Below are 14,669 nucleotides of genomic sequence, written 5' to 3'. Positions count from 1 at the left end.
CAAACCATTCCATGATTCTAAGTTTTCTAAGTGACTCAAAATCAAAGCAATACAGTGCAAGCAGAAACATGAAGGACAAGTTGTGTGTTTAAACATGCTGACACTTGTATGGCCACTGTCCCATTCCTTAGTCCTGTCCCTTTCTGCTCCCACTTCCTTTAACCTTGACATGTACTTTCCTTAGGTTGTTTAACAAGGGTGCCACAAACTGACTGCTAATGCCACAACTATGCTGACAGAATCCTTCAGGCCCGTGAGTAACTCCCTGGATGAGAAGCGCTCTTAAATTTACTGCAGTGTTACCATGGAATAAGACACTGCAACAAAACCCTCACACTGGCATGGTTACTTCCACAGGGTTTAAATAGCAATAGTCACCCTCAAAAAACAACCAACAAAAACTCAAAGAACCGAAACCCCTCCAAAGCCCTAGGTCTGTTGGAAAAACCTCTGTGCAGACACAGGCCCCAGCCGTCTCCAACAAAAGCTACCGTTATTTATATGGCGCTGGAAAACCAAAGAGCACACAGAGTCCTCACAGAGTTGTCATAACAGCCTCTCCTAACGTGCTCTGTTCTTCACATTGCAGACCAAGTGGACAGATTAAACAGTAAAATCATGTTATAATCTGTTACATACAGTATCTTTATTCCATTTCTGAGACTGTTACAGAAACACTCTAACATTCATTCTTTCATTTAGCGAAGACATCCCTCCCACAGTCACGCTGCACGATCTTTTCAAGCAATGAAGCAGTAGCTTTGCACTCACGTCACAAAACCTTTTTGAATAAAAATGTAATTTCACGTTTTACAACATGTTTAACCTGGAGCACTGGGCAAACCAGCAGCAACATTTCATTGCAGAAGCACGGTTAAAATCTAGCCTCCATACCGTACGGCATGGTAACATCCATCACGTGCAGACCCCTGTTGCTCTTCAGAAAATAAAATCCCACCCTTCCCGAGCTGCGGGTGGAATCCCCTCTGCTCAACGTCCTTGCTACTGTCGTCATTTCTGCTCTAGACGCGCTGGGGAAGTTCCAGGTCACAGCTCACGCGTGGGTATTAAAGGGGAGAAGTGCCCCACAGCCTGATGGCAGGGGGCGATTACCCCATCGGTTCGCATGAGCACACCGCAATTCTGCTTGGACAGGTACCTAATCTCGGCCTATTCAAGGGATTTCTTTTGTTGTTAGTGGAGGTTGGTTTTTCCCCCAAGACTGACCAGAAACCCGCGCTTGGCCCCGATCACATAAAATGAAGCCAATTCCCGAGGCAAACCCATACCATTGTGTCCATCAGGGCAGCCTGTCTTTTCCCTGGCAGTCCGTTCGCCGGGAGCAATGCGCTGCTGCGCACAGGCAGCACGGCGCCCAGGCTGCTTAGAAGACTTCGGCAACCGCTGTGCCCGGCTCGAGCCAGTCACCGCTCCGCCGGGGTATTTAAAAACTCTTCTGAAGGGACGCGCCCCGAAGCACCGAGTTATTTCTATGGGCCGCGGCACCATGAGTGGATGCGATCATACAGCTCTGCAGCAACAAATCCCAATTTACCTACGAATTAGATATCCAGCTGGTGCCATCTGCCTGTCGGTGCTTACATATCACCCAGCCTCTACGGGAAGAGCCTGCACCGTCTCCTCCACACTCCAGCTGCTGTTTCACACGTTGTGCTGTGGCTGGGCCATCAAAGAGCACAGGACAGCAACTCAGCGGATGGGAGATGGCTAGTGACGTGTCAGAATGGGCCAGTGCCCACCAGCACGGTACCTGTGATCTCCTGGCCCTGCCCAGGCCCCCTGAAACCCCTCAAACCCAGGCGGGGCACATGCGCTCGGACTCTCAGATCAGCTCCAGACTCTTGGTTTTACCATCAGCAAAATAATTATGACATACACACACACATAGGGCACGACCTGGCTAGGGTTTATATTAAATGAATGTCACTTTTTGTTATGTGCTGCGAAGGCATCTGAGTGCCGGAGAAATGTACGGCAAGGTGATTCATTGCCGTGCCACGGAGAAAGCCGTGTGGCATTTCGAACATTTAGGGAGAGCTATTTCTCTGTCATCCACACAGCACCAGCCACCAACGCATAAATATACTGCAGTTTAAAATTTGCTCTTCTTCAGCGAGTCCTATCAGGCTATAAATAATTTTAAAATCTGTTTTTAATACTTCATCACTTACTTACCCTGAATTTTTCACCTTAACCTCGATACCAAAATATACATTAGTGCAAAGAGAGACCATTTTAAGATTGGAACTAGAGGACAAATATATTAATCATTATGGTAATATATTAATTCTTCTCTGTTTCTATAGATTATTTAAGAAAAAATATAATCTTAAGTTACAAATGTAAATTATACTTCATATGTAAGTTTTAATTTACAGCACAGAATCATATTCAGGTTGAAAGGAACCCTGGGAGGTCATTCAGTCATCTACTAGTCATCTAGTAGATAAACATCACATTTAATACAGCATAATCAGCTTTAGTAGATAAATAATTCTTAATTAACACAGAGCACATTTCCCTTAAAATATTCTTTCCAGTGACTGACATTATTCACATAGCAATAAAAATACAATTACAGCTGAAGGCAATGCAGGCCTAGAGTTAGGGAGCGGAGAAAAATGACCTCACTGCTTTACACCCAGGACACTCCTAGTGCAGCGATTCACAAGGCAGGCAAAATAATATAGGGCTTTTTTCCATTGTCTCTGCGTTCCTACTAATAAACCACGTTGCTAATATTTTGCTAATTTATCTTGCTGAGAGAAAAAGGAGCGGCCCGCAGGCGTTCAGCAATACTTTGGAATGACATGCTGCCAGGGCCAGACCCAGTTGCTCAAAGGAGACCCTCCACCCACCCTGGAACATGCCTGGAGCAACAGCTTCGAGAACTCAGACCCTGGCAAAAGCAGCCATGAAGTGCTGGATTATCCCACGAAAATGCTGGGATTTAAAGCTGCCATGCTCGACACGAATGGCACGCGGAGACCATCTTACTAAACGGCCCTCAAGTCTCCGGCAGGTAACCAGAATGCCAGCCGTGAGCGACTTGCTGTGAGAAAAGGGGTGCCCCAGCCCTGCCATGCCCGTGGATACAGGGAAGCAGGGCACAGGGTCAGGCACACCCTTTTCTGACTACTGAGACGGCAAGGACATCCCTGTTCTGGCTTTTTTACCGTGCTTATCAAAGAGAAGCCCTTTCCACCTTGCCATCAGATGGCATGACCCCTGCCACGCCTGGTCACACCCCTGCTGCTTTCCCCACTGAAGAAGACACAGCTCCTTTAGCTGAAGCTCCCCAGTGACATCCTGAAGTTGGATGCAGCCGACAGCAACCTGAATAGCAGTCAGCTAATTTACCGAGAGCTCTCAGCAGCACAGTCATGTCCCCCTGTTCTTCCCTCTGCATCTGCTTCATGGAAAGGGGGTGTCCTTTCCCCCGGTGCTGCTTTGTGCAATTCCCCTCTGGCTCGTTCCCTGCTCCAGTCAGGTCTTGGCTCTGATCATGCAATATCAGCATTAAACCCTAATTTGGAAAAGTAAACCATTCTGTTTCTCCCGAGTCTTCTCTTGGAGAATTCGACATACGGGCTCTTCCATCACTCCACGTCTTCAAAACATACTTTTACCTGTCCAACACAGTGAGGGAAAACCAAGAAGGGGAAAGCATCTGCTCAACAGAAGGTCTCAAGGAAAGTTGTGAGCTAACTCCAACCACAGGAGTTAAGGACTGGTCATAAACCAAATGTGCTAAACCAGAGAAAACGACTTCTGGAAGCCATATGCTAGCAATCTGTTCTCAGTGCCAACGTCCTGCAGCATCAGGCAATGTAAACGCCTTCCTAGTGCCGAAGCAATCACGACATTGTGCGCTCTTCTTTGAGATTGCCCAAGGGGACGCAAGAGACAGGGCAGCGAGTGATGTATTCCAAGGGGGCAGCTCTATGCATACCTTCTTTCTACCCTCTTGGAGTAGTAGGTAATGAAGAATATTGTAACAATAAAAGCAACAAATATGAAAGAGACAAAGGCTAATAATGATTTTCTGGTTCGGAAGAAGTGGCATTCAGGACACGAGGCCATGTCTTCTGGGCACAGCAGCTCAGGAGTTTCAGGACCAGGAAAACCGTTCTTGTCAATTATTTCTCTGTAGTGTTTCATAGAAGGCTTTGGTTCGTAGTGATTTGCAACGTAACTGTAGAGACCATATTTAGGAGCAGTCTTGTCATTAAAAGAATAGACAAAATATCCTTGCAGGTTAACGTTATCCAAGGTGTAAGCTGCGAAAGAAAACAGTGGGTTGAAGAAATGAGTAAAAGTCACTTTGGCATTCAAGAGCAGCACCATATGCCAGTACATAAAGCAGGGGCGAGGGGATGTTAAACCCACATCTGCACTTCTCTTCTTAAAAATAAGGTAAGGTGCATCAATGAAGTGTTTGTCATAAAAAGCAAGAATTTGTCAGCCATCTCCAGACAGCGTGCGTCGTGAGTATCCTGCAATTTATTTCCTCGCGCTGGGTAAACACAGCTGTGAGTGCATGACTGTTTAACGATCAGCATGGAGCCTATCTCTCTTTTGTGTATGAAAGAATACAGGGTTTGGGTTTCCTGCACCTGGATTTCCACAACCTGTTTCTCTGACCGCCCTCTCTCCCTCGCAGAGCACCTCCTGATGGGAGCAGCCAAAGGACGGAGGACACCGGGCTGCACGACTCACTAGCGAGGGCACAGACACCAGAAAAAGACGTGCCCGTGTACTGGGACGTCACCAGTACAAGTGGAAAGGCTACACAGACTGTAGCCCCCTTGTGTTATTGACCTGAGTTTCTGACCCAGGATGACCTGTATCCATCTTTATTGAGAACACGTCCACAATCCATACTGCTAACTTGGCTGCTGGAAGAGGTCCAGCAGCTGGAGCATTAACCTTGAGCCATCAGTCCCGCTTGACAAAACCAATCAATCCATAGTATAAAACGCAAACTGTAATACTTCATCTCTCAAAAATCACTATTTTTAACAAATTCAACATTTTTAACAAATGCAGCATCTTCTAGCAGATGACGCAGGGCTGAAAGCTAACAATTGCTGAATGTTCATATGCCTCTGAAAAAAATTCTGCAGCCAAACTCAGGGCATTCAGCCCCTCTAACCTGCTTTCCATGTGTAAAATGAAATAACATTTACCTGCCCTTTTACAGAGCTTCTACCCTGGATAATTAGTTGGTGTTTGCAAAACCGCATGTGAATTTAATGGTGTTACATAAATGGTTACTGCTGTACTTTGTTTTCAATTGGCAAAGATGTACTTAAACAGTGCACAAAGCACTTAAAAATACAGCCTCAGTCCAAAGGGTCCCGCACTGTATTCTGGGATCACGCATCTGCACACGCCTGGAGCAATGCAGGTAAGCAACACTGACTGCACAAATGCCGCCACGTGCAGTCCCTGAAACCAGCTGGAGGAAAAAGGCAGAATAGGAACTTTAAGGCAAAAGCACACATGCACCAAATCCCCTCTCAGTCCTCTCTGGCGTGGCACTGAGGTAAGGACACAAGATCTGTAATTCGTCTTGGTTGCTGCACAGGGTCTTGCAGAAAAAATGCAGGTTTTGGAGAAAGCTGAATCAGTCACAATGCCAAAGCTAAGAGCTTTCTCCCAGTGTAAGGCCAGATCGACAAAATACTGGAGTGGAAGAAGAGAAGAGAACAAAAAAGCTGGTATTACTGATGGACCAAACACTATGGAGGAGTGCATGAGGTCAGAAGTGGGATAGTGAGCTTTAGGGCAAGTATTATGGCTAGTTAGCAGGGACATACTCATCCATGACAAAGAAGGTGGTAAGATAGAAAAACTAAGTTGAAAAAGATAGGAGCTATTTCCAGGCCGGATAGAAGAGAGGAGAAGGAAGTGATTGGGAGATACTGGTAGCAGATCAGTAAGAATCACAGAATCATGGAATGGTTAGGGTTGGAAGGGACCTTAAAGACCATCTAGTTCCAACCCCCCTGCCATGGGCAGGGACACCTTCCACTAGACCAGGTTGCTCAAAGCCTCATCCAGCCCGGCCTTGAACACTTCCAGGGATGGGGCATCCACAAATTTTCTGGGCAACCTGTTCCAGTGTTTCAACACCCTCTCCGTGAAAAATTTCTTCCTGATATCTAATCTAAATCTCCTGCTTTCAGTTTAAAACCGTTACACATTGTCCTGTCACTATGGGCCCTTGTAAAAAACAGGGGGTGTGCAGGTGTTCTGGCTAACAGGAACTGGGAGAAGAGTCCATATACATACAGACTCTGAACACAGAAGTGCAAAGAACTGCCATGGTCTAAGTGGTAGAGAGAAAGCAATACAGAAAAAACCGTATTGAAACCATAAGCCCAAATATAGCCAAGATATAGGTTTAACTACAGAGGCAGAAAACATGTAGCCAGTGCTTCAAAATGCAGAGAATGAGCTCTTGGGTACTTAATACTGATGTTCAGTAATTTGTGAAAGAGGTGGAAATTACAGCGGAGACAGTTGAAGCCAGTACTTGACAGTGGACAGGATGACCTAGCATATTACGGAATTGCCACTCATCCTTCACTACCTAGCAGAAGAGTGGAATAGATTATGTAAGGCTTGATAAATATGAATTACAGGAGATATATATGATTAATGCCAATCATCTTAACTTCATGAAAAATGTCTTGTCAAACTAACCTGACATCTTTTTTATGAGATCAGCAGATCAATGAAAGTAATGATGTTTGATGTGATCTACTTAGAACTTCACAAGGCAACTGACTTGGTATTGTATGGCATTTGTGTCAAGAAAACAGAATGTTACAAGGTCAAGGGGAGCTCATAATAAACAGACTTTAATGGGTCTCAAATAGAACTAGTAAGTCTAGAAATGTAATTGCAGGTAAGTAAGTGTCACAGGAGGTGTATTTCTACTGTGGTCAAGGAGATTGGCTTTTAGGACAAAGATATTTAATGATTTTAAATATATCAGGAACCTGAAAGAAAAGTAAAACTATTTTTCACAAAGTTTGCAAAGCAAATAACACAAAGATTAGGGACATAATCTAGCTAGTGTAGCAAGCATTAGACAAGCAAGCAACTGGCATTTGAACGTGACCAAACGTGAGGATGTCAAAGAACAAGCAGACCATACTTGAGTAGAGGAAGTTGGGCCTGGGGAGAATCTGTAACTGGGTTTGAAATCTGAGCAGATAACGACAGAGTTTGTGTGACCAACCTGCTGCCACGGCCGAAAGGGCTCATGGGTTGCTCAGATGTATGGAAGAGGAGAAAAAGGGTAGGAGGTCACGTTATACCTGCCTGAGATGGCGGTTGTCCTGTGGTAGGAACAGCGTGTCCAGGTCTGTGTTCAGTCCTCTCAAGGAGAATGCTGGCAAGTTGGAAAAAAGCTTAAAAATTGAACCGACACAAAGAGCTTTGTCTGTGCTATTTATCAAAGAGATAAATGAGAGCTTGTTTTCTGTGAACACCTACACAGGTAAAATACATGGAGATGTACAGCAAAATGGCTTAAAGCTGAAGAAATTAATACTAAAGAAGTTAAGATTTATGTATATCTATACACGCACTTATATATATAAAAAGCAGTAAATAATTAGCCACTGAAACAGCTTACAGTAACGTGTAGAAGATTCCACATCAATAAAAATGATCTCATTTGGGTCTTATGTTTTTCTTGAAAAAACATTGCGTGTTGTATGACAGGATGACTCAAAATGCCTCCGTTTTGCCTTATAATTTATGAATCTTTAGGACAAAGACCGGTTTGGGTTCTGAATAACAGGAAAGAGTCCAGGAAATCACATAATGAGGTAGATAGCTGAATTACTATGAAGATCACTGTTGGATAAGAGCACTGTGTTGGACGAGATCAGAGACAGCGGAGGAACAGACTCATACCCAGCCCTGAGGCACATCAGTGGAGAGAAGCAAAAAAGCAAAACAACAGTAGAAGTGCAATAGGAAGAAAATCTGACTAAATACATGTGGAGCTACTCACATAACATGTACTTTAATTTCTTGAATCCACAAAAAAGTTCTTCCACTGTCTTATGCAGAATATGTGCAAGGTCAGTCTTCCTGATGTTTAGTAACACCAGTCAGTCATAAATCAAAGGGAAAACTACCTGTTATGCTGTAGTAACATTTAATTTATGCAGTATTTTATGTGGGATTATTTTTTAAAGTTAAACATATTCTATCAAACTATATACTAATATATAAACCATCTATGGCTCCTTACCTTTCAAAGCTTCATTGATGTAATTCTGTATGTAATACACTCTGAGCTTATCGTGCACCACATTCTGGTCATCATCGATTCCATTAGCTAGAACATAAACTGGGACATCGCCATACTTTGATTTAACCCACTTGAGCAGTTTACGCAGCCCCCAGGGCACTACCGCAGCTCTATTGGGGGAGTGCAGCCACGTGATGTCATTGATCATTTGAACTTCAAGGAAGTGGTCATATTTTAGTGCATCTTCTTTCTCCCAGCCCACAAGTGTAGTAGTGTAGTGACTCAAGGCGAAAAAATCAAATGAGCCCTGGATTAACTTCTTCTCGTCTTCTGAGAAATAAGGCAACTGGAAATTATAGAGGTCAACGCTGTTTCTTCGGTGAAGCCATGCTCTCATCACCTGTGGGTAGTCCCCATTCCCAAAGATGGGCTCCGCAAGCCAGCCAATGTCAAACTCTAAAATTCTGTCGGCAACTTCTTGGTCATTCTTGGAAAAGGGACAAGCTGGTTCTACCCAGTCGGCTTGCAGAGCTATAGATATTTTACCCTTCTGAGATCTCCTGAATTCTTTGTCATAAAGATGCCACGCTTTCGCATGGGCTTTCAACAGGTTGTGCCCTGCGGTGTATGTCAAGTTTTTCACAGACGGTTCATTCATTGTGATCCAAAATTTGACATGGTCCCCCAGACTTGTAAAGCAGAATTTGGCATACTCAACAAAAGCCTTAATGGTTTCTGGGTTTTCCCAGGCTCCGTATTTGGCAAGGGGAACTGGAAGCTCTTGATTCTCAGCCATAGGTTGCCATAAAGCAACAACAGGAGTTACGTTAACTCTGAGAAGTTCACTAGCAAAACACTGATAATAATGTACAAGTGTGTGGTTGATGAGAGAAAGGTTACCGAAAGGGAGGATTAAAGACCATTTCAGTGAAAAATGGAAGTGTGTGACATGCATTTCTTGCAGAAGAGAGATCTGGAGCCTGATAGCAGCGAAGTCAACACAGTGCCGCTTGCGTTTTGAGGTGAAAACTCCATCCACTTTAATCAGCTTCTTCGTCTGGTGAACATCCCACACATAAACATTACAGTCAAGAAACTGGGTGGGTGTCGTGTCTACCTAGGTAGAGTAAGAAACACACCAGATTCAAGCTGTTCGTTATCGGTAGGCAGATCATAACCATCAGGCACAACGTAATGAAAGAATATTGCGAGTCAAAACCCCGCATTTAGCACCTCTCTGGCATCTCTGATACCGTAACATCTCTGGCTCATATCAATCAATCTTCTGTTAACATGTGACATCAGCAAAGCAGCAAACCTATGTATCGTTTTCATCCTACTTTCCAAACAAGCTTATGCTAATGGTCACCATGTTTATATCTTCTCCAGACTGCTCCAGTCGTATGGAAAACAAGGGGTTGCTCAGGGATAAGGCACTAAGCCGACGACACATCTCCAGAGACGCAGATCTTCAGCAAAGACTACAGTAATTTAAAAAATGCTTTTCTTTCAAGATGAAGAAGGGCCTACAGAGTGAGTGTCTGTTGTAAATCACCCAGTAGATTCAGTTTCAAGACCACTCCCTGAATGCAGTAAAAGAAATAATGAATGCAACACCATTTCTGTGTCCAGTTCTTTTCCTGACGACAATGAAAGATGAGTAATGCTCTGCACTTGATTTTTAGCACGAATCCAGTTGACAAGCCAAATTTTTCCTTCATGCTAAAGACTTCCTTTTTTATTTAACTCACTCTGAACTCATTTCCAAGTTATTTCAGCAGGCTGTTGATGTCTGCATGATTTTTTTTTTTTTTTCCCCCAGACCTCCAAGTAAACCCTCTATATGTCACCCCACCAATAAATGCATTCCCCGTTAAGTCTTTAGGTCAGATGTCAGAACTGCCTGTATGACATACTGGACACAGTAAAAGATGAGCTTCTCAGGGTGCCAGAGAAGTATACTTTCACTTTGTAATGAATATCACCAACACACTAAGGACTAGAAAATGGAAAAGTGAATTACTTAAAATAATGCACAGTGTAAAATCTCCTCATTCATCCTCTAGCGTAACTCTTACAAGAATGATCTAAACTACAAGATAATGGTACCACATGTGTTTATTTGTCCTTTTGTCATTTTCTTTTTTTCATTCCTTTGGTGCACATTTTCCCCCCCAAGTTCAGATTTCCTCGTCCTGCCCTCTGTTTGAAAAGCAGGTGTCAGCCTACAACCAGTGTTCAACTTGTATCTGAAGCTCCGCAGACAGTATAAAGAAGCCGCTGAAAATCAGCTGCTATTTTCTCCGGAGAGGTCAGTACTGTGCTTATAGAAGAAAGTAATAAAAAACAGCATGTCTGAGGGAAATTGCTTTTCTGGAGAATTGTCCCTTGTAGATTACTAAGGCATGCATTGCCACTAATACTGTGGGAATGCTGTCAAAAGAGTTTTTCCACTGTGATGCATCTACAAATCACACTACCTAAGCCTTACAGCACCAAATGTTTGAATGGCCTTTTGAAATGAAAATACTCAGTTATGAAGGTTTTGGGGACGGCAAGGATTTTTTAACTGTCTTAGGCTGACTGACTCCACAACTTAATAGCTGCTATAGATCCCAAAGGCAGCAATTCTATTTCCAATCCCTAATCTATCTGGGAGCTAGAAGGATAATCACTATTGAATTTTCTTGGAAATCGGTGTACCAGGTAAGGAAGCTCCAGTATTTTTCAGAAGAACCAAAGTCAGATCTTACTTTTGGAGTGAGAAAAACCAAACAACCCTCCTGTACTCTAGCCTTAAGAAAGATTCTGTCTTTGTGGAAAATCTAAATTAAACATTCTGTTCTTGGATCAGGCCTCAGCGCTGAATTTAACTACACCTCTTTACTGTGGTTAGGGAAGCCCTGCAAGCCAAACAGCATCTGAGAATTACAGAGCCAAACTGTTAAAGAGACCGTAACTAAGCTACAATTTTTACTCATGCTATAAAGTCTTAAAATTTGCAAGATTCTCCTAAAGTATCAGATCTGGTTGGAAAAAAAAAAGAGTGAGAGGTCTGAACTGGATCCATGATCTAGCTAGGTGCTGTTCAGGGGCACTGCAGGCCTCTATCAGACACAGCACTACGCCAAATGACAAAGAAAGAACATAGAAATGTCATCTAAATCCAATATCGTTTACCTTTTTTTTTTTTTTTTGGTACAAAAGCCCTCTCTATCAACAATACCAGGTTATATATGTATAAGATGCAGAAACATGCCACAGCAGTTTTAAGAGCTTTCAGGCAATTTTCTACAATGTATATTTTCACAGCAGACAAATATATTGCCATTGAAATTATGGGCATGAAAAAGCAGTAATATTTCCCATTTCATAGACTAGGAAATTTGGAAATACACTTCAGCAGACCTACAACTTCCATTTGAAAAGGACTGGCTTCCAGTAACTGATCATATAACATGTCCAAGGAAGATAAGCATCAGACTCGCTTCAATTTCCTTATGTTTTTCTAAAGCATTATTTATCATATCTCAATCTGGCTGAATCTCCCTAGTCACAACCAGAAAGTCAAGTGAAGACTGAAAGACACAGCGTTTGGCACAAAAGCCTTGCATCCATTGTTTTGCAGCAATGTGGTAATACGTATCGGCAACGACACTCTATCCAGCAAATCTATCAGTCTGAACCTGTGCACTGATCTGGCTGGACAGTCGGTTGGCTTTATCATCAGACTCACCTGAATGTAGTTGTCAACAATTCCCCAAGCAAAGTCACAGGGAAAAACTCCTTCTATGGGCTGGTTTTCAGGCAAAGGTGGGAAGCCATTTTTTTCTATCAGCTTTTGATAGAACAAGACAGAAGATTTGGGCATCAACTTCTTGTCGTGGCTTTGAAAATCAACATAAAACAATCCACGTCGAATGCTGTATCCCCTATGCCATTCAAAGCCGTCCAGGAGGGACCAGACCGTGTAGCCAAACACATTAACTCCATCGTACCGGATGGCTGAGGAAAGAACAAAGCCAAACTTATCGCAGTACTCGTTTTTCCTTTGTAGATTACACCCTAGCAGCAATGTTTGCAGTATGCACGTGTAAGAACAACATAATAGGTCAGATAAGTATCACAGGGCCTGCCTCGAAGCCCCTTCAGGGAAGATATTTCAGCTGCACTCAGGGAGCTGCCAGGGTGCACTGCACAAGGCAGAAGAGGTACCTGGCTTGGCTTTAAACTTGCCAGATTTAGCAAGCGAAGCAGGGCAGCAGTGGCTGAGCGGTGCTGCTGCTGAGCCACGCCAAACCTCAGCCTCAGAGGAGAGCACGCTACACTTGAACTGTTGGCAGCAACGGAGCCCGTAACTGCACTGCACTGCACTGCACTCGGCTAAGCACGCGCTGCAGCTCGCCCCAGGGTACCTTAAGTGCCGTTCATGCACTTACCCTGTATGGAAACGCAAGCTTCACTCTTTTTGGATCCTTCCCTTCCACTACAAATACATATTGAGCAAATCCTGACACTACTGTTGATGTGTTGATTTATTTTTATTACCACAGATTTTCAGTAGAAGTGATAATGCATGAAGACTCTCTTTATTTGATATTTCTGTCTCTACATCTTTTATGGCAGAGCATTTTCCAGTTTAAATATTTAAAGGTTTCTAAGAAGACGCATACATTCTAGGTCAACTGTTTGACTTTTAAGAATTACCACACACTTTGTGAGTTAAAGTCAGGGTCTGCAGGCTTCTGTTAGTATTGCAAGCTGTACAGTTTTGAGATTTCAAATGATACTCACTTTTAGTTGTATTACACACCAAAATGTTCCTGGGCAAGGCTTGACTTCAGGAAAGCACAAAGGAGTGTGCTTATTTTCATTACATGATCAGACCCACCCTAATTCAGCAATGCATTTAAGCACATTCTTAAGTGTTCTTTTGAACTCAAGTTTGGCTCTGCATCCAGCAGAGTTTATCTTTATTACTCACCATCCTCTGTCAGCCCAAACTGGGTACTGACTGAACATAATATTTTCCAGCCTAGTAACACTGAAAGCATTAATTCAGGGAACCAGAATATCAAGATCCTAATTTCCTGGGTTTACTAATGTACCTCATTACAATCAGTTATAAAGGACTACACGGATTCCTGATTGTAACCCTGTTTGAATCAATTAAATGAGCTGTGGTTAAATAAGCAATGAATTTGGCCCAGTCTCTATCAGAGGTCATGAGAAAATGTCTAAGGAAATGGAATATTTCTCCTCCTAAAGGCATCATTCTTTCGTGTTTGGCAAATGCCAGTATTTTTCTAACCTCTGCATGCATCCATGATGACATCTGCAGAGTAAAAGCCAAATACAGGTCCACTTTGTGAACCGGTCTCAGTGAGAATTTCTCTTTGAACAGCATCTCATCCTTTCCGTAAGTCATCACACAGCACTCCCACACTTGCTAAGCACCTCATAAAAATTCTCCTCAGATCCTTCTTTTGAAATGTATTAACTTTTAAACATCACCTATGAATGAAGCAACATGGAAAATTTTTGGAAGTCTCAAACATAGTATCCCACATGATTTACATGTTACCGAAAACCACAACGAAACTCGTCTCTTTTTCTTTTGTCCCCTCTTTTTTATGTCTGTTGGTGTGCAAGCCAGACAGACTGAAACCTAAACTGTCCTTGCTTCTGAAACTGAGAGGCCTTGTCCATCCTACATCCCGCAAATAACTCCTGACCTGAGCAATCCCCCACCACACGCCTAGAAGTGTACTACTATGCAGGCAGAACTCTGCTAGAACTAGGTTAAAAATTAAACAGAGCTTCAGTTCATGCTCTGTTTAGCTCACTATTATAGAGCTAGTCCAAGGAAACATGGCAGACCCATAAGCATCAAATACAGACCTTTAAAACCCTCTGCTCAGCTGCTGTCCACTTTACTGCATGCAGGTGAGGTGCATGAAGCCCACAGCCACATGGAAGATGGCCAAGGATCAGTGTTTTGCTTCTGGACATACCTTAGAATAGGTTGGTCCTGACCTGTCAGAGGCCTGGTTGTTCCTGTTCTCCTTAAGACTCTGAATTCAGACCTGCTAACCCGCCAGTTAAGCACCTAACCCCTGGTCTAGTCAACATGGCACAGAGGAGTTTGCATGCCCTCCTGGTCAACATGCTCCACTTTACCACAAACAATCAATTTATTTGTTGCACCAGAGACAGAGCAGGGAAGTGAATATCACCCAAGAGTAAGTGGTTAGATACTCACCCATGTTAGAAGACACTGCCAACCAATTAGCAGCCCTAGTTAATATTTAACTACTTTATATTACAGGTCTATTTAATCTAGTCAACCCTAAATGGTATTGGGGGGGGG

The 14,669-nt window shown here is 43.2% G+C and overlaps 1 protein-coding gene across 1 annotated transcript in view; it reads right to left on the bottom strand.

Annotated features, from left to right (window-relative positions):
• Positions 1-3,973: 3,973 nt before the first annotated feature.
• KL (klotho) overlaps positions 3,974-14,669 on the bottom strand; it is a gene marked incomplete at both ends in the record, with an annotated part of 14,058 nt that continues 3,362 nt past the window's right edge. Inside the window, 3 exons of the mRNA XM_010160260.1 lie at positions 3,974-4,301; positions 8,300-9,416; positions 12,036-12,304. Of these exons, the coding sequence (XP_010158562.1) occupies positions 3,974-4,301; positions 8,300-9,416; positions 12,036-12,304 (1,714 nt within the window). The remainder of the gene's footprint in view (positions 4,302-8,299; positions 9,417-12,035; positions 12,305-14,669) is intronic.

Source organism: Eurypyga helias, unplaced genomic scaffold (genome assembly GCF_000690775.1).
Source record: "Eurypyga helias isolate BGI_N326 unplaced genomic scaffold, ASM69077v1 scaffold13611, whole genome shotgun sequence".
NCBI classification, from domain to species: domain Eukaryota; kingdom Metazoa; phylum Chordata; class Aves; order Eurypygiformes; family Eurypygidae; genus Eurypyga; species Eurypyga helias.
The sequence above is the reverse complement of the archived record's forward strand: the minus strand, read 5'-3'. Positions and strand labels throughout refer to the sequence as shown.